Here is a 20,474-nt window from a genome sequence, read left to right as displayed (position 1 = left end):
AAAAATATTAAAATGTAAGAAAGTGACGTTATTTCTCTACTCGCTGCTCACATAACTGTTCAGGCTGCAAGACATCCACCGACCGCCGCTGGTCACAAGCGGTGGAAAGCCAAAGCTGTCGAGGACGCGCATGCAGCGTCATTTGACGTCACATCCGCGGACAGCGCGGGAAATTCGGACCCAGAACTGCAGCGCATTATGCAGCACACAGCCTGTTCAAGGCAACAGAGAGATACGCGAGTGTGCTCATTCTTTTTGGTTTTGAACGCTTCATCGTCCATTAGCAGTAAAAAACTTAAAACGCCATGTGCATTTCTTCACAAATCCTGCCTCATGAACCTTTAAGCTTGTTTGTAGCGGAAGCTCCCAGTGTTGCTCTGCCGGAATCTCGCGCGATTTGCGGAGCTGTGAACTGGGTGGCAGTGCAAATTGCACTGACACAGGCAAAGCAGTGAACTGAGACACTGGGAGCTTCCACAAGCTTAAAATATAGACTTATTTAATTTTTTTGGAACAATTTCTCATGTTGGGGCTTCAATACAGGAGGGACATTACAGACGAGCACTATGGAGGTATTTGGATGTTTTTTGGTGTGTCTTTTTGGACGAAGAAAAGTGAGCCCCGTTCGCTACCGTCATATGGACATGCAGTGCTGCACGGAGCCCCGCTGTAACTCAGAGAAGGCACGGAGGACTCTGAAACTTCTCCCAGCCCTTAGTTGACATGAGGGTGAGTAGATAATGGGTGAAATTTGAATTTCGGGTGAAGTATCCCTTTAAGTTAACAGGAGCTGTCAGCTAGCTCAAATATCTTATTACACTAACCTAACTAGCAATCTAGTATTAGCATAGTAAAGTTCTTAATTATTTTTTCTTAATATCTCATCATTTCTAAATTTGAATTTTGGGTGAACTAACTTAACAAGGTTGTGTTTTCAGCCAAGGCAGAGAGCCTCCATTCTCCCTGGAACTAGTTACAACTCATTGATTTAACCAGCACTAGGACTCTGGAGCTGCTTAATAAAAAGGTAAAAATGTAGCATAAGATTAAGATAAAAATCCTGCATAGCTCCTCTTTAAAACTGATCACGTTGTAGGAAGTCTGATCATCACGCTGATCTTGTTCCTGAGTTACAGCGTCAAACAACTGACCAGAGGTTGATTTTGTAACTTTTGTAACATTCGGCCACAAAATGTCCTGTCTGTCCTTCTAGACAGATTTGACTTAAACTGTTTTATAATTCCTGTGTGAATTCAAAGCTCGAGATGAATCATGAACAGTTCATCCTTGAGTCCAAGTTTGTTTTTCTCTCAGCGTCTGGTAGAGACAAAACTGGACGTCATCATCATCGACAGCAGCAGCAGCAGCAGCAGCGTGGTGGAGGCATAAAAACAACAATTTTTTTTATTATAAACCTATTATTGGAAACAGACAGACACAAACCTGAGCGTCAGCCTCTTCGTATGGGTCCACGAACACACTGGTGCTGAGGATCTTTATCTCCGACTGTGAAACAGAATCAAAGAGAAAACAATCATGATAGAAACTACGGTAAATGATGTGTAAATGATTTAAAATATCAATCAAACTGTATCTAATACAATTTTCTGCTCGCGGTTGGGAAATATGGTCATATTTGGAACGAGGGAAACAAGACAACAAGGTGTGAGTGAAAAATCTTTAAACTACATTTGTTGTTTTGCTGTAATTCAGGATAATGAAATGATCAAACAGACTGAACTGAGCTCGTCATTGGCTTTTTTTCCCCTTCTCTCTCACACAGCCCTGCGTCATTTCTAAATCTGAACGCCTGATCTTTAAAATGATCCACATAAAGGTCGAAATACTGTCAGGGCTCAACGGCTCTGCCTCGTCCTCTACATCGCCTTTAATGTTTGTGATGCAGGAACTTAAACTTTCTCCACTGTCGCTCTCTGCAACTTCCTGAACTTCATATTAAAGATCATGAAAGTTAAACTTGTAGTGAATTATTTCTCACTTTTGATCCCATTTAATCCCAAATTTTTCCCAGACATGAAGATATCCAAATCATGTGCCATTTGCAAACCTTTGAAATAATCAATCATTATTTTTAAAAAATATTCATGGAAAAATAGGAGAAAAAGTGTGTTTTATAGTCGGCCACAATCGTGACCGGTGGGATAATATGTATACTAATTTTACATATCCATCGTAGAACAACTAAAAGCAAAAACAAAAAGACGCCTATCAACATTACCATTGTCACTTTTGTGCAACATTTATGAAATGCATACTGTAACTTTGTTGTTGGATTTACATTTTAGTGCTATATTGCTTTAGTGTACTTTTACCATTGTACCATTGTAATGTAAATTTTTAGTGCAATATTGACTTAGTTCGCTAAACCTAGGGGTCACTCAGAATAGAGGTAACCTGCATAACCTCAGTCTTACTTTTGTTCAGGTTCAAATGTAATTTCAAAAGACATAAAAACCAAAATAACTACAAAATGCACATTTTAACAAATTTGATGCAAGCTTTTACAACACTTTTTAAAGAAAATTCATGAATTGCTCATCTTGCCAACCCTTATTTATCACTGACTCATGTATGTATGAGACTTCCTTCGTACAACGTCTCTGTAGAAGAGGTGGCTGCTTAAATTAAATCCTGTTTCAGCCAACTGAGGCCTTAAAACGCCCATGAATCCTACCTTTGGTTTGTCTGTTTTGGGATCACTCTCCACGTTCTCCATGGCTGTGAGAGCTTCAAATCCACCAACAACCCTGCAAAAACAAAATAAAAAATAGAAAAGTAAAAGATCCTTTAATTAAACCTTTGATAAATTGTCATTTATAAACTATATATCTACACGAGAGGAAAAGAAACATTCCCCATCCGGGTCCCTGATCGCTTTGATCAACATTTTTACCAAATCCAGAGTCAAATCTCATTAATTATTTTTAATTACTTGCAAGAAAGTAAATAAAAATGTCATCAACATTAAGATAAAATAAAATCCAACTGTTTTCAGCTGTGTAATGAGATTAAACACCATTAACCACAGGTGACCGGTGAATAGAGGCAGTAATTCTGATCTATGGCAACCAATCAATCAGGAAATCTCCACAATAAATTATGAGGTAATTATGAGGTCTGCTGTTAAACTGGTAAACAATGAGCTGAAAGTTGCTATAAAGTTGTTCTTCTCACATCTTACACTGTTAATTAATATAAAATGATAGCACACGGTCACTTTCAGCATTTTAGAGATGCAGAGTTGCAACTGAGCTATTAAAAATCGAATTCAAACAACTTGAAGTTAACAAGGTTTTCATTGCTTTCCAATGGGGGATCAGAACGAACTCCCCCTATAATGTTTTACTTCTCATATAACGAGTACGTCATTTCACGGCTGAGGGACTTTGCAGTTCAGAGAACATGAGTTTTACAGTGTTTGTTTGTTATCAGCACTTTTTGGCCTGGTGGTGTAAACAACAGAGCAGAGAAAACACGGTCAGTCAGTCAGAGGCCGAGAGGAAACCTGTTAGCAACTCCCCTGCTGCTGCACAGAGGTTTCAGAAGTCGCTCTCACTTTTGCTCTTTAAACTGTAAACTCTTTGTCCAGCTGCTCCTGTGGGGTCTCCTTGTTTCCATGTAGAGAGTTAAAAGCCCCACACACACTCAGAGGGAGCTGCTCCACTGTCGCCATCTAGGCTGCTCCTGACTCCGCCCCCGACTCCCAGCTCATCCAAAAATGAGTAAAGGGGGAGGGGCATGTGTGGAGCAGACGTGAACATACACTGACGAAAGCGTTTATTTCTGCTGTTAAAGAGGAACTATGCAGGATAATTAGCTTAACTATGTTACATTTGAACCTTAATTAAACAACTTCAGAGTAATTGTGATGGTTAAATAAATGACTTGTAACTTGTTACGAGAGAGATCGGAGGCTCTCTGCCTTCCACCTATAGCGTCTCTTGGCTGAAAACCAACTTTGCAAGTGTCCAGCCCTCGTCTCTGTGGCACCATGACACAAACGTGCCCTGCAACCCGTAATCTTTTGTTTATGACAGATAAGACTACACAAATATACACGTCATAACATCGTATATGATATATAACGTTATGTACCGCTCTACTGATTGATTTTTTGTTGTAAACAAATGCACATGGGCGAGAGGAGCGTAACCAAAACAGCGGAAAAGCGACCGGACTTGCATAGTTCCCCTTTAACATGAGAATCTCTCGGACTCAAGTGGCCATCGGAGGAATTGCAGTTTTTGGTACTTAAATGTTTATCTGATATATTTCATGCTGACTGTAGAATAGCACGATATCATTGATGAGGACAAGGGAATCAAAGGATCAGGAATTTTTCTAGGTGAGCAGATATTTGATCCTAGAAATGAGATAGTTTGCATGAGATAACAACTCTTAAGAATATTTGATACTGTTTAAACATGAACAGGACACCACAATAGTTGCAAATGAAATTAAAAACTGAAATTTGTTGTATCCTGTTCCCATCTGCCTGTTGTTTGTATCATAAATTATGTAATAAAGTCATAGAGTGGCCTCCATCAATTCAAAACTGCACAATTAAAATTATCAGAAGGTAAGTAAAAAAGCAGTTTTATCCTGTTATATGTAATTCTAAATTAACATAGATTTTATTGGCCAGACAAAATATGACATATTAAGATGTTAATTTTGGCTCTGGGGACAACTTCTTTTTTATATTTAGTGAAATTTTCTTTACTAAATCTTTTATGGGTTGTTCCATTGATCAATATAGGCAATGAAGCAGCTGACAGACTATTTAAAATGTCAAACTGCATGCAACATCAACAAAAAACCCTGCCTGTCTTACATTTACATTTAGAAAAATCCTCCACAGATGAGGTTAAGTGGACTGAAAGCATTAAAAAAAACCTTGACGCCAGGTTGGAGCAGAAGCTTTTTAAGTGTGATGACCACATGAAGAACCAGTCAATTGAAAGCAGCCTGAATATTTTTAGACCATGGGCCGGTTTTTATCTTTAAAAAGAAGATGACGACGACGACGACCAGTTAAGATCAGGCATGAGAGACGGAGACAGAGAGAGAGAGAGAGAGACATCAGTTTAGATGCAGCATCTACTAAATTTTTCACTGCTCTCGGCGAGGACTGAGACTGGAAGTCACAACACTGGTTTGTCTGAAGCTGCACACGAACCACATTCGTATAAAAGAATAATACGAGAAAGTGAAAGGGCGAGACGAAGACGAAGAAGTGAAGAAGTCGATTGTGTCTCTCTGTCAGGACTGTGACTGTCACCTTTTCAAAGCCACAGTCTGCCTCGGCCGCTAAATTACACAGTGAAGGCAATTTTAACAGAACAAATGAGCGGAGGTTTACCTTCCAAATACTGTGTGCTTTCTGTCGAGGTAGGTGCACGACCGGAACGTGATGAAGCTGAGGGAGAACAAACAGAAAAACACTGTGAGTGCATTAAAGAAAAAAAAAGAAAAGTAAATGAATGTGTGAAAAGTATTAGAACAAGACGTTTAGAAAAGGAAACCTTGGTCTTCATTGTTCTGTTTACATTATTATATTACTTTTCTGAACCACAGAGAACAACCTTCACAAACCATGATAAACGCATTCACGGATTTTTCTCACACAATCCAACAAGCTAAAGGTGCTGCATTCCTGATTTTTCAATTATTTCTAAAGAAAACATTTATATATATCTGTCTTAAAAGATGATATAAACATGTATGGGAATTTTTATTTTTATCTACAGCATTTCTAAATTGTATGCTGTATATTTCAGCTGCTGTTACCTGTAAATTTCCCCACTGAGGGATGAATAAAGTCTTATCTTAAAACACATGTATTACTAAATGTACTAAACCATTGCAAACCCACATTCATGGGTGTTATTTACTATAATAACACTCGTGAATGTGGGTGGGAAGAAGGGTTTTTCCCTGAAGCATTAGTGTAAAAAAAAAAATACTTGAATTTGGAGTGGGGTCTGTACTGTCTGTGCATTTTCTATATGGATTTATTAATTCTATATAAATCAAAAATATGCCATAATGCTTTTATACTATAATGCTATTTGTGCATTCAAGACTTGACTTTCTCTCCTGACAGCATTAAATGTTTTTTTCTTTCTTTCACCTCTGGGACCTCGGCAAAGAAATCGAAAAAAAGAAAGAGGGAAAGAGGAAAAACAAAAACAAAACATAATCCTCTGCTGACTGACTGTCTGGAACGGAACGATGGTTCAAAGTTCAGGAAAGAAAAGTACAAAAATAAAAAATAAAATAAATAAAACAACAACTTCTTACAACTGAGACTTGTTGGTGTTTGGGCCGGAGTTGGCCATGCTGAGGATCCCACGGCCGGTGTGAGACAGGTTGGGCCGAAACTCATCCTTGAAAGGTTTTCCCCAAAACGACTCCCCTCCTGTGGTCGGAGAAGGTGAGGGAGGGAGAGAGGGAAAACAGGAGGAGAGAGAGAGAGAGAAAGTGTTTTAATTTCATTACTGTTGCAGTTAATTGAGGTGCCAGACGTCTCAGTATCAAGGTTTCTCAATCTCATTCCTATTTTTGCTCAGAAAGTGCTTTGTTCCTTTCTCCAATCAGCTGTGAAACTGTGAGTGTGGCACAAACATTGACGTATTTTTTGCTAAGATTTGCAGCTGAAGACGTGAAGTGCTTGTTTAGATTGTAGACGTGGAGGTGTGGTGCTTCGTAGCTGTGAGATCGCCGGCGGAGACAGTCTTGGTCTGGAAGATTTTCACTTTGCGTCACCACCAGTGGTGCCCACTGCTGCTCCTGTCGCCAAGGCAACCTTGACAACAAGTAAGTTTTTTTTTTTTTTTTCCTACACTTGAGGTTTTTAAGCACCCTTGGTTTTAATCATAATGTCCCAATTCAGGCATCAGATCCTTCAGAGGATGAAGTTTGCAGTGCGTCAGCCACATCAGCCATTACTGTTACACTGTAAAAACGAGGCTCCCGTCGCCATGCAACCTCAACAACGTGTTTCAAGGCCTGTGGACCTGAGCTGAAACACATTTACTTAACATTTGAAAGTGTCTCTTTGCCAGTGCAGTTTGCTTTTACTATCACCACGCAATGAATCAGACTGAAGTTCCTCTAATGTCCACTAGAGTGAGTCAATCTTTCGTATTAAGATGTCCAAGTACAAAAAAATAAACAGGTTTACGACTAATTTCACAGGTAGTGAATTCCCTCATTCAACTCGTTTGTTTAAATTATATTATGGCTTAAAGTTTTACCTAATCAAGGACGCTCTTTGCCCATTTTTATTGTAGCTACGACTTCGGCAAAGTCATTAATCAACAATATGGCAACGTCAGTATGGTCCGTTTCGGCAAGCTGGGACAGCGGGTCGGCGCGGCGGCCTTTATTGCGTCACTTGTCTTGAGGCAAGAGACACAATAAGTGACACGCACGTCGCACATGGAAGGAAGAGAGTCTTCATTCTCCCTGTAACAAGTTAAACCATTTATTAAACCATCTCAATTACTCCAAAGCTGTTTAATTAAGGTAAAAATGTAGCATAGTTAAGCTGCAAATCCTGCATAGTTCCTTTTTAACGAGCCTTTAGATTGGGACCGTCCAATCGTATCTCTGTGATGCAATCGGTTTTTCAAGAGAAGCCTCTGAAGCAAGATGAGAAACCTGGATTTGACTCAGCTAATGTCATGTGAGTCACTGGAGGATGGGCTTTTCTATCCGTCAGTGGGTTCTCACTTGAAGGGGAACAAATGACTCATGACTCCGGCCACATTTCAGGATGATGTAGGGCTCAGTTTGATACACTTGGCACCTTTTTATTATAAACTTATTTAAAAAAATTATGGTTTTTCTTTCTTTCTTTTTTACTTATTCTCTCTCTCTCGGGCCAAGGACTGTGAAACAACTGTGAATTCAAGTTAAACCATTTCTCTGTCTTACATAAACAGATCTGACACATTATCGAGATGAAACTGAATGACTACCTTCATTAAAGAGGCTGCCTGTGAAGTTTTCCCACCACTTTTGGCACTGAAGATGAATGAGTCTTGATGAGCGGGTGGTATAATCTCGTTAGCGCAAAGACAAGGACGCTCTTGTGCTTGCGTAGCTACGTGGGAGATATAGACTATAGACTTCTCTACTGACTTCATACCTCTTATATAAAACCGTTTCCTCTTGCAAAGTATGTAACAGTTTGTCAAAGTGCAAATCTATACACAACAACACAACACCACTTTGTCTGTCAAGTGGTTGAAAAGCATTAAGAAATCACAAATGGTGTAATAAACTGATGAATTTTACTTCTTAGAATTAAACAGGAAGATGTCTTGAGCTTGAGTTAACCTCATTTCAGTCTTCTATCCCCAAAAAAACCCAGAGACAATCCTGCAGCACTTTATGAGCCCCTCCACACGGATACGGGTTTCAGTGAATCCGCTTAAGTTCTTTATAGTTTCAGTGTTTTATCCAGACATGAGCATTGTTTTGGGAGGCTGAAAACTGTATTTTTTGGGAAAAAGTGGGTAAATCTCAAAATGCCACCCCAGCGTTTTCGTGTAGAGACCCAAAACAGATCCTTTCTGGAATGATCATGTAATTAACTAACTAACTTTCTAACCTTGTAACCTGAGCCACACCGCTAGACTAAAACAACGGTCGACTACTGTCGAGTCCCTCAGACACTGCGGCTGAAACGCGCCTATTAAATAATCATCATCAATCGTCATATTTGCACTGACACGACTCCCAGTCAACATTTAATTGACTTATAATGTTTGAGTTAAAATACAGCTTTTGTCTTTGGTGTGTATATGTGGCAGTGTTACAGCATTTTGAGTGACTTTAAATGGATCTGTGTGTAAGCAAATGTTTCTTGAAAAGATGTCATATTTACGGAAATCTTTTTCAAAACGAACAAAAAACAAAGATCGTTTTGAGGGAAGCTCTGCTCCCGTGTGAATCGGGGCAGTTCATGCTGCTATACCACTGATAAACAGGTAACACGTCAAGAAGCTGAGGGAAAATGAGCCTTCTGGCTGCTACAAACCGTGACTGGCTCAAATATTTAAAAAAGCTTTACACTGTACAGACGTCTGAGAAAACAAATGTGGTCGACAAGTTTGTTAGGGCTCGAGGAAACAAACTGTTCAATCCCTGAAGGTAAACAAAAACTGTTTCTTCACATGAACACCGAACAGGATAAATGAGAAAAATGTAATGTCAACATTTAAACGTCTTCAACGAGACTGCAACTGCTACAACAGGGAAATCATTATGACACCACTCCACTCCTTCTAGGCAGCAGTTCAGTGTTAATCTGTCATTTAATTGCACCATCTGGGATTTTGGACACTTTCAGGGGGGGTTAAAATTGATAAGACTGACTTGATAAAGTGTTTAATTTTCAGCTTTTTTCATTGTGGAATATCATAATCCTCTTAGTCTGTACTGTAGTCCTAATGTATTTAGTTTGTATGTATGAAAACAAGCAGCTCTACCACCAGCGCCGTTTATGAGAGACGGGCATGATGATGTGTTTTCATAAGAAGCATAAGACTTGTTTGCCCTTGAACATGGACCCATGTTGCGAGCCTTCAGCTGTGAGTCATTATTTAGACCCGACTTCATCATTAAGAATCATCATGATGAGTATACAGGAATATGCGCCGCGGGGGATTATTGGCTCTCGACGTGGGGGGAGAGGATCTGTCGCCCCGAGGTGTGTTGCACTGTCCTGCGCTCTGCCAGCTGGTGCACATGCATTACGCTGTCTGTGTGTACAGATATATACTGTTACTGTTACTGTATACACACACATTAGTGGTGCAAGGATTAGCTCCAGTGCCATCTGCATTGCAACCATGCATATGCATAAAATGACCAATCCACCAACCACGATTTATGACACCCTCACTCCCAATCGTACACTCTTCCAGGAAATGATATGGTGACATATAAAAACTGGAGTGGGCTGATTTCACATAAACAAACATTTATTTAAAGCAAAAAAAAAAAAGAAAAAGAAAAATGGCAGCAGGTGTTTCCACACTATCCTGAACAAAGGTTGACATTTCCATTCAATATAAAACTCTGAATGTCACAGCTACTTCCTGAACACAAACCATCTAAAATCTTTCGACAGTGTTTGGCAAAAATTGAAAAACTTGATTTTAGAATTTTAGAGAATGTGATAAATAATTTTCTTGTATCATATATTATTATTTCATATACCATATAGGTTATGTATTGTACGTGTCTGTGTTTAAGCTTGAGTGTACACACGCGTGTTATGAGCCAATCAGCTCCTCCGAGGCTTTCTGCAGCCGTCGGTGACATTTTTGCATAATTTATCAACTTGCTGACATTTTACCTCAGAGAGACAGGATCATAAAAAAGAAAAAAGAGGGAAAGAGAACGAGGCAGAGGAAGGAGATGATGGAGGAGGAAGAGGGAGAGATTAACTCTCACCAAACAGTTATTGAATAAGTCAAACAGCTGCTGTTGATCTGTATCTAAATGGTACGACTACAAACTTAAACTTAACAGGATGGGAAGGAAAGATGGATGAAAACGTACTCCTCTGACTGACGGTTCACAGCTGTGAGGCTTCTCCACTAATTTTAAAATACACAACAACAAGAACATGTGTTTTTCATTTCTTATCTAGAGAGTGTGTCTGGGATTTCATTAACAAGTCTATGTTTAAAACATTTTTTTATTCCCTTTCTGGTTTTTGGATTTTTAGCTGAAATGAGGCTCCTCTCTTTCATGAACGTGGGAGAATTGTTAACGCTACAGTGAGCCGTCGGCGGGAAGTGTCTCCAACCAATTTGTGATGTAAGACGGGAGGGAGGTTCGCTTAAAATGATTTTTGTTGGATTTTCTTCCCAAGTTAAGAAAGTATCACATCGAGCTTCAGTAATTTATTTTCTACCCATGCATACATACATGATCACCTGTTTGTTAGCTCTCGTCTCTGCACACCGCGACGAAAACGCGCTCGGTAACCCGTAATCTTTTGTTTGTGACTACACAAACACACACGTCGTAACATTGTATGTGATTGATTTTTCACCGGCTTTCGTTGTAAACAAATGCACATGGCCTAGAGGAGTGCAACTAAAAAAGCGGAAAAGCGACCGGACTTGCATAGTTCCCCTTTAAAGAGGAACTACGGAAGTCCGGTTGCTTTTCCGCTGTTTTGCTAACCCTCATCTCGGCCATGTGCATTTGTTTACAACGAAGCCGGACGAGAAATCAATCAACAGAGCAGTACATAATGTTACATATCATATACAATGTTACGATGTGTATATTTCTGTAGTCTTATCTGTCTTACAAAGTTGTTTTTCAGCCAAGAGATGCAATAAGTGACACACACGTGGAAGGTAGCGAGCCTCCACTCTCCCTTATAACAAGTTAAGCCATTTATTAAACCCTCACCATTACTCCAAAGGCTGTTTAATGAAGGTAAAAATGTAGCATAGTTAAGCTACAACTCCTGCATAGTTCCTCTTTAACATTCATGGTATACAAACTGCACGCCAAAACCCACACAGCAGTGTTAGGCTTTGGGGCTGCACAAACCATGTTTAAAAGCCAGCTGAAGGTCTGTTTGTGATTTGAGTGTGTGTATGTGTGTATGTGTGTATTTGGTGTTCAGGTCCAGGTGATGAGGAGGATTTTTTTTTTTTTTTTACCCACAGGCCAGGAATTCTGCACCTTCATAAATCTGTCATGGTGGATGCATTTTGTGTGTAGTGTTCAGAGACGCCCACGGACACAAAGCACACTTTGTGCTGCAAAAACTCTCACAGCGGCACAGACGGCATGGAGGCAGGAAATTAAATGTATGAGGCCTCGCATTCGATTACACTTAGCTGCCTTTTAAAAACAAGGATATTACACCACACAGTGGCTGATTGGTTGCCCCCACACCCCGAGTCCGTACCCCACACCCAGCCTCCCTCCTTCCATATAACCCGTCAGACTTCTCTGTGTGTGTAAGTGTCTTCTGTTTCAAAGTATATTTAGTAACACTCTTGACTCGCATCTTGAGTTTCAGGCAGTATTTACGCAAAGCTTCCAAAAAGGAGCTATTAATAATTTAACCAGAGATGTGTTATGTAATTCAAAAAGTGGTTTAAGTGCAGTCCTCGTCTTACCTGTGCCGGTACCAGTGGGGTCCCCTCCTTGAATCTGGAAACAAACAGCAGAAGGTTATGTTAGGTTTCTGTGACATTGGCTGCTTACAATATCATAAAACAGTTGTTCCTTTCTTTGACTTGTAAAGTTTCTGCAAAGTGGTCAAACATTTCCCTCTTGTCAAACAGCCAAGATGGGGTCATGTTCCCTCTAATCAACGTCAGAGCTCTGCAGGACCCCGGCCTCTATTGTTCACAGTTACTGCTCCTAACTTTCCTATTATTGTTGCTATAGAAGTTTTACAGCTGTAGGATTTTTGATGAGTCTGGTTCCTGTTCTGTTTGTGCGGAGCCTTCCTGCTCACATCAGAGGCATTTTGAAAATATTTTCCATTGTTTGTTTTTAAGTTGTTTGGGCTCCATTGTAGTTGACGCTCCATTTTTTTTACTCTTTTCCTGTGTTTTTATTTTAAAGGCCCAGTGTGTAAAATAGGGGGGGAAACTGTGACATCTAGCGTTCAGATTCTAGTTTGCAGTGCTCACTTGCTCGCTTGCTCGCACTCACTCCTCCCGTCGGCAAAGTGACGGTGGCCTCCGAGGACAAAAAAAAAACGTATTTACCACGACTGGGATGACTGGGAGTATTTCAGGAGCATGGAGCGATGAGGTGAAGATCTAAACCATTTTACGATAAGATGGCTACACTCTCTAAAGTAAGACCCTTGTTATACTGTATGTTTATATAAAAGAATAATTATAAGGCTACGAAACCCAAACAAATTTCATTTTATAGCGATTATACACTTATACAAATATATTCAAGGGTAGTATATTCAGATATTGCCAATAAACCTTGCAAATTATTACACACTGGACCTTTAAGTGTTGAGCCATAAGAAGGTAGATTCATGGTTTTAAGAACCAAATGACATCTGGGTGTAGTTTCACATCTCCTCTCTCAGCTTCTCTCCGGAGCTCAAGTAACAACAGGTCGGTGTCAGCCAATCGGAAAAGAGGAGGCTCTGAGTCTCTGTCTTCTGATTGGCTGTCTATTTAATGAGTGATCCAATAAAAACAGAGTAAAAACACTCAGAGAAACCATATCCTGCAAGTGTTGGATGGTGGGTCCAGGTGGTGGTGGGCGGGGCTTTTGGTGACTGCTTTGTTGTGACATCACAAAGTGACAGGAAGTCCTGACGGCTGGTTTGAAGGCTCAGTTTCTGAATACAGGCCGTGTGCATTTCTCTGTGGACTGAGGCTTTGATACTTTCACAGTATTAATATAGAACCTAGTGCTGCTTTATAATCAATAAATATTAGGCTAATCAACAGATAATTAATATGGGACCTTTAAGTTTACTTTTACAACTATGTAAAACAGATAGCCAAAAGTATATATTTCAAGGTCTTCTAAAGCAAACTGTAGCTGGTAAAACTGGGTCTAAGGATCTGAAAAAAAGTAACTGCAAAATGTCAACAATATGTAAACATAAAATTAAACCACCAGCCCTTCAAACTATATTCATAATGAGGGCGTGCAAATGTATCATGTGGTTGGACAGAAGCACAGTTGACCTCTGCAACATCCTGATAAACTGCATTAAAGGGGAAAGCGAAGGCCACATTTATTGTCCCTATTAACACTCTGCTTTTAAAGTGTTTGTTGTTATGAAAATATTCACTTCAAGGCCGCCCCTTGTCTCCTTCAGAGCCGCGGAGGATAAGTCGAAGGCCTAAGAGGCGCAGTAATTATGGATAAACAATTCACAGCTTGCCGCTGCGTATGAAAACCAGGGGACAGAATGAAAATAGGTACGAGTCCTCTTGAGACCAGATGTCCACTCAGAGCCACTTTAATTACGGGGAGCGGAAGCTGTGAAATCCACAGACGAGCTGCTGATCAGAGACCCGCAGTTTCAAAATGCTCAGTCTGGGTTGAGAAGCTTCGGCTAGAGAGAGAGAGAGAGTTTGGGCGAAGACCTCTTCAGAATAATGTTTTCCTTTCCTGTGTGCGTCCCTCGGTTCATGCAACATGGGAATTATGTTATGTTGCCATTGGATGCAATGACGTGCCCCATTTGTTCCTCTGCTGCCATTTGCACAGGTTTGAAAGAACATGATGGTGGTGATCCCTGCCTTCCTGCTGCGTCGGCAAAATGGCAGCCATTGAAGGTGAGAAGTGTCGTTTTGAAGGCAGCATCTGGGTTCGTACAGTCTCTGCATGACGCTGTACTTGCAGCCAAAATAGCGAATCAAATTAAGACGTAATGTACGGGGTTTTCCAAAATGATTTGTCTGCCATTGATTAAATTCCTTTATGTGATCAGACAGTGAAGTGTGGCGACAGAGAGCCGAGAGTCGAACCAGGGAATGACGACTCAGCTGTCTAATGTTTCCCTGTCTGTGTAGCAATAAAACACTCACGTGCACTGAAGGTAATTCAATAATGTTTTGGTTTAAAGCTTGTCAGACAGTAGTCATGTTTCCATCCAACTATTTTAAAACACATTTTGAATTAGCTCTTCAAAAAACCTGAGTAAAAACGCCAAAAATGCGTATCAACTCAAATGCGCATCACGACGTGGAAAATTTGTTCTATCAATACAGATAAATGTGCTTTAGTGCTATGAAAATGGATAAGCGAACAGGTTACGCGTGCAGGAAAGGACATGGACAACAGACGTGGCTGTTACTATAACTCTTCCAAGACCACAAATCTATCTGGAATATTATTTCTTCAAAAACTCTCCATTATCTTCCCTCTTTTGCCACCAGCTTCCCCGTTTGTTCACCTTTTTATCGTCGAACTTATGACGTCATTGCACGTGCTGTAATTTTCTCCTGTGGATTGACAGCTGACTTGAGAATTAGTGCATAACTGTATTGGATGGAAACACGTACAAATGTGCATTTACTTTTGCCGCATAAAAATTCGCTCAGGATTTGCGATAGAAATCGGATGGAAATATGACTAGTGAGTGACTTCAGCTACAGAGAGAGGGTGAGTGGGCTGGAGTATAAACCCACCTAAATGTAGTTTATCCTGCTTTTTAGTATAACATTTATTCACTCAGATGTTGGTCAGTTTTGATCTGAAAATGTTACGAGTTATATTCTGCTGTCTTGACAACAACATGCATGTTTGTTGTGAGCATTCAACCTGTGACATTTCCAGTAATGGTGGTGTCTCTTTTAAGACGCTCCGACTGATTCGCAGAATTACAAAGATTAGATAGTTTCTTTTTACTCTGCGAGGAGCCTTGAAACACTTTTATTACTTCTTTCATATTGCAGCTCTCGGTTTTACTGTTTAACCCAATGGCACCTGTCTAAACTGGGAGCTCATACAACATTTTGTCAAAGTATTGCACTCACCATGAAGTTCCTGATGGACCTGTGGAAGACGGTGCCGTCGTAGTATCCTTTCTTACACAGGCGGGTGAAATTCTCTCCGGCTTTGGGAACCTGGGAGGAAAGAAAAGAACAGGAAGACGAGACGAGTTTATAAAAGAGACAGACAACCACTTTAAAAACGGGGATATTATCTTTCTCTCGGTAATTAGTGTAATCGTCCACCAACAGTTCCTCAGTTGGGCTCTCAACAGCCAATTATATCAGCTCATTATTTAAAATCAGTGGTGCCTTCTATTAATTAATAAACAGCACTGAAACCACAACTTTAACACACACCGATCAGAACTAGGGATGGAAATCACCAGAGGCTCTGCAATATGATATTATCACTATACCTGTGTCTCGATTAGATATTCAAAATGTTGCAAAAGGCTTTTTTCCAATTGCAAATTATGTCTCTAAATGAAAACTTTCTTGACATCTGTTTTTTCTTCTAAGATAAACTTCATGCACAATATTGTGATACTATACTGTATCTATTTTTCTCCCCACCCCTAATTACAACCACCTGCCTAATATTGTGTTGGTCCCACTTTTGCTGCACTGCGTCTTCTGACAGCTTTCTATCATGAACTTCTTCAGCAGTTTGAGCAACAGTAGCTGGTCTGGTCATTTTTCCTGCTCCTAACACGTCAACGCTGAGGACAGCATGTTGACCAGCTGCCTAACCTTTCCCACTAACACCAACAGGTGCCGTGATGAAGTGTTATTCAGTGTTATTCATCATTTCACCTGTCAGTGCTCATAAAGTTCAGCCTGATCGGTGTACGGGGCACTGCTGGAATCACTGCTTAATAATTATAATAAATAATAATAATTGATTGGATTTATAGAGCGCATTTCATAAATACCCAAAGCGCTTTACACAAACCGTTATTCATTCATACGTGACGTTCAAACCGGCGGTGGAGGTAATATATGTCTGCAGCCACAGCTTCCCTGGGGCAGACTGACAGAAAGGTGGCTGCCGTTGGGCGCCAACTCCGACCACATACCAAACATTCATATGCATTCACACGAGGAAAGGTGAGTACGGTGTCTTGCCCAAGGACACTACTACGACAGAAACTGGGATGGAGCCGGATTTGAACCGCCAACTCTGTTATTGGCCGACCCACTCTCTCTCACCCACCATCGCTTAATCTTGTGTTTGGTATTTAAAATCCATCAATGGCCTGATTGGACTGGAGGAGACCTTTAGATAAACCCAATAAATCATCTTTACCACGCTGAAACGTGTTGCTGCTGCTTTATATTTAGATACAGACCTCAAGTTTGGACACTTCCATTCTTAGGGTTAATAATAATAATAATAATATGCCTTATAACTACCAACACTGTGTAGATAATTTTATTCTATTCTTGTAAATAACTGCATATATATTTGTGAAACATTTTGGTACATAACTATATGTTTGTCTTTGTTTTTATATCTCTGTATTTGCATATTTTTCTACATTTTTATCTTGTTTGTTACAAATGCTACTGTAACAACCAAATTTCCCATGTGTGGGATTAGTAAACAGTCTTATGTCTTAAAGGGATAGTTCAACATTTTGGCAAATTGGCCCATTACCATAATCCCTATAGGTTCGTTACCTTTAATTGTCGGTGCAAGCTATTTTTAGAATGGTGGAGCAGAGCCGCGAGCTGCTCAGAGCTACGCTACGGAGGCTTGGTTCTTGGTTTCCCTCATCAAACTCATCAAATACACAATCCAATAACTAGAGGTAAATGCAGAGACTGCTTGCTGAAAAACTGCCACTGACGGGAATGCGCATCAGCGGTTTTGCATGAATTTACCTAGAAAACGAAGACCCATAGACATATACACAGTCTCGTAACGGTCTGTTATTATCTCATAGCGTGGTGAATGTGCAGGTCACAACTTGTCCACCAGAGCGTTTTGGAGTTGTTGGATTGTGTATTTGATGAGTTTGATGAGGGAAACCAAGAAATCCCATTAGCCTCTGTAGCGTAGCTCTGAGCAGCTCGCGGCTCTGCTCCGCCGTTCTAAAAAATAGCTTGCACCGACAATTAAAGGTAACGAACCTACTGCTATGACTATAGGGATTATGGCAATGGGCCAATTTGCCAAAATGTTGAACTATCCCTTAAATATATCACATTGCTTTCTGTTCAGTTCTTATTCTGAGCTCTTGAGACTTGTAACACACTCACACCTGTAGCACCTGGCACATTATTCATAATAAAAAAAAACAAAAAACAAAACTCCCCAATCATTGTTGAATAAAATCCTCAATCAGATCTCTCCTCGGCGGCGGCGGGCCCCTCGGCGCCGAGGAGAGATGGAGGCACCTTGATAAATTTACCATGATTGTTTTTTTTTTTCCCACCGCTGCTTTCAAACACACCACAGAGAGATAAATTGCTGGGTAAACAAGGCCACTTGATGGCTGGAGGTGTTAATATCACACACATCTCTTCACGCCCGATTAAACCTGCGGGTTTATTCCTCTCTCGTAATTTACAGTAGACGACAAAAAATTAAAAACAGCTGCACGCGCCCGGTGATGAAGAGCCTCGTTAAAGGACATCAATTATAACCCACCAGCTACAGTAAACGCTGATTTGTAGTTCACCTTCACTAATTCTTGACCTTGCCATTTGACTTCCATCTTATTTGCATACAGTTGCCGACCTGCGGATACAGCAGGTCGGTCACATTTTGAAAACTTCCAGGCGGACATGACTGATGGTTGCACGAGGAGGAGGAGGAGGAGGATTTGCATTCGACTGTACACAAAAGATGAGAGTCACGCAACTCTGTGTGACCTGTTGGGAAAGTGTTTGTTATGCACATAAGTCTGAGATGAAGTGGAGTTCAGCTGCAGCCTGAGGCGCTCTCGTGTATCTCTATAGCTGCGAGCCAGGCTCAGCTCGAGTGCTGCAGAAAAAAAACAAAAAAACCCAAAAAAACACACACAGACATCTGGGTTTTTCCTGGCTCATAAAAACCATTAGGCATCTTGTAAATCATTATAAAAAACCAACTCAAGGCAGATAATTTTGACTAACGCTCTGAAATGAGACGTTTTTTAAATTATTATTATTATTATAATCCCTCTCTCTGTAGCCGGAGGCGGAGCTTCGGCGCTGACACTGGTCTGGTCCACTGTTATTAACATCAACAGCCGTGAGGAACGCTCCCGTGTGTGTTTGTTTTGGAGGACGTTATGAGTGTCTACACTTGTGTGAGAAACTCCACTTTTTCCCCCCTTTGGCAACAATGGTCGGTGGTTTCCAAGAATCACCAGATGCTTTTGTGAAACAAAAAACAAAAAACTCAACTATTTCTATTCATGGGCCGTTCGCAGTGCGACAGGTTCTTCTCAGCTCCACTGGGCTCGTTTATCCTTACGTCTCCGTTTTAGTGTCGCGGTTCAATGCTCTGACTCTTCTCCATCCATTATACATCCCAGATTTGTAGAATATGATGATTAATGTTAATTAATTAAATGTTTAATAAATGTTAGTAAAATATAAGGGGGATTTATAAGGGGATTTATTAGTCATCACAAAATGTTAGCTAATAAAGTTCTATCTACTTTATTATATAACTCATATGAAGGTAGTATATTCTGGTCAGAAAATTATGTTATTTTTAAACGTTATTGCTACAGTGAGATAGATTTGTACCACTAAATCTTATAATGTCCATGACATAAATTCCTACATGTAAAAATGGGACAATTCTGGGTCATGTGACCAAAGACATTGGTCAAGACAAGGTCATGAATTAGTGAAGATGAACTACATTCAGGTTTGCCTCCAGAATACCACCTATCACCACATCTATGAAATACTCAAATCTGTGTCAAAATGTCTACAATGAATTTGAAGCCTATATGTTGCTTTAATTTACATTTTTATTATGTTGACATAACACGTAAATATATATATATATATTTATATCTTTTTCTCACTAATTTTAAACAGATGTTTCTCTTCATGCTCTGGAAAAGTGGTTTCATACATTTGAACTGACTGGCTTTGTGATTAACATATTTATATGGCAATATAGGCATATATACTTAACAATTCACATCTATATTGGTGAAACAAGCCAGTATATTAAATATGTTCCACTTTCCAAGAGGTTTTTATAATTATTTCATGTTTTATTTATTAGTGCATATCTCATGTTAATTTGCATATGGAGGCTTTGAATTTAAACATCTGATCTGATGTCTGACAACAAACTATAACTACAGATAACTAGTACCTGCCTGAATGAAATGCACAACAGGTCGAGACGCAGACGCATGCAGTCGAGTCTTTTCTTGTTGCATTTTTTTTTGCCACATCACACTTTGATCTTAATCCTTTTGAGACTTTCACGTCAGAGATCTTTATCTGAAACACTGAGCCTTCCTCTTACTGCCGCTGCCGCCCTGTAATGACTGTTAATTTAGCGTGTCTGCATGCAAGCTTTTGTGTGTGTGTCTGTGTGTTTCTATGTTTGTCTGTGTTTGTGTGTGTTTGAGCCTGGGAATGTTTAAAATGCAATCCAATTTAGGAACATGCCTAGGTGCCTAAAAATGTCGGTAATCAGTGATGTCAGTGTGGAAACAATGTTTGCTGATGCAAAAAGAAAGAAAAAAAGTCCCAGTTCACATTACTTGCTGCTTACAGGCTCCTCTGTTTTACAAGGTTTTCCCAGCACAGACCAGGGACTTAAACTAAAAATAATTCCACTGATGTGAAAACATAAAAATGTATTTTTAACGGAAACATTTTTAATGTGCCTCCTCTTATAATAAGTGTTGCACCCATTTAATGTTTCATTCTTCTCACCTAAATCCATCATTAGAGCATCTGAACAATAACATTTCTATTCTCATTCATCCGTTGCTTTAATTTCTAACTAAA

At 39.9% G+C, this 20,474-nt stretch overlaps 2 protein-coding genes across 2 annotated transcripts in view; one reads left to right on the top strand and one right to left on the bottom strand.

Moving 5' to 3' along the window:
* LOC146981176 (nuclear factor 7, brain-like) overlaps nt 1-20,474 on the top strand; it is a 454,853-nt gene that overhangs the window by 335,576 nt on the left and 98,803 nt on the right. The gene's annotated exons all lie outside the window — the stretch shown is intronic.
* Nucleotides 1-20,474, bottom strand: part of ppil2 (peptidylprolyl isomerase (cyclophilin)-like 2) — a 39,331-nt gene that overhangs the window by 3,719 nt on the left and 15,138 nt on the right. The window contains exons 13-18 of the mRNA XM_085786241.1: nt 15,543-15,632; nt 12,189-12,222; nt 6,325-6,442; nt 5,384-5,440; nt 2,696-2,768; nt 1,444-1,506 (exon numbers count right to left, since the gene is read on the bottom strand). Of these exons, the coding sequence (XP_085642367.1) occupies nt 1,444-1,506; nt 2,696-2,768; nt 5,384-5,440; nt 6,325-6,442; nt 12,189-12,222; nt 15,543-15,632 (435 nt within the window). The remainder of the gene's footprint in view (nt 1-1,443; nt 1,507-2,695; nt 2,769-5,383; nt 5,441-6,324; nt 6,443-12,188; nt 12,223-15,542; nt 15,633-20,474) is intronic.

This window comes from Trachurus japonicus, chromosome 9, assembly GCF_045865225.1.
Source record: "Trachurus japonicus isolate A0001 chromosome 9, Traja_1.0".
NCBI lineage: Eukaryota > Metazoa > Chordata > Actinopteri > Carangiformes > Carangidae > Trachurus > Trachurus japonicus.
Note: the sequence above shows the minus strand (reverse complement) of the source record. Positions and strands in the feature narration are given on the sequence as shown.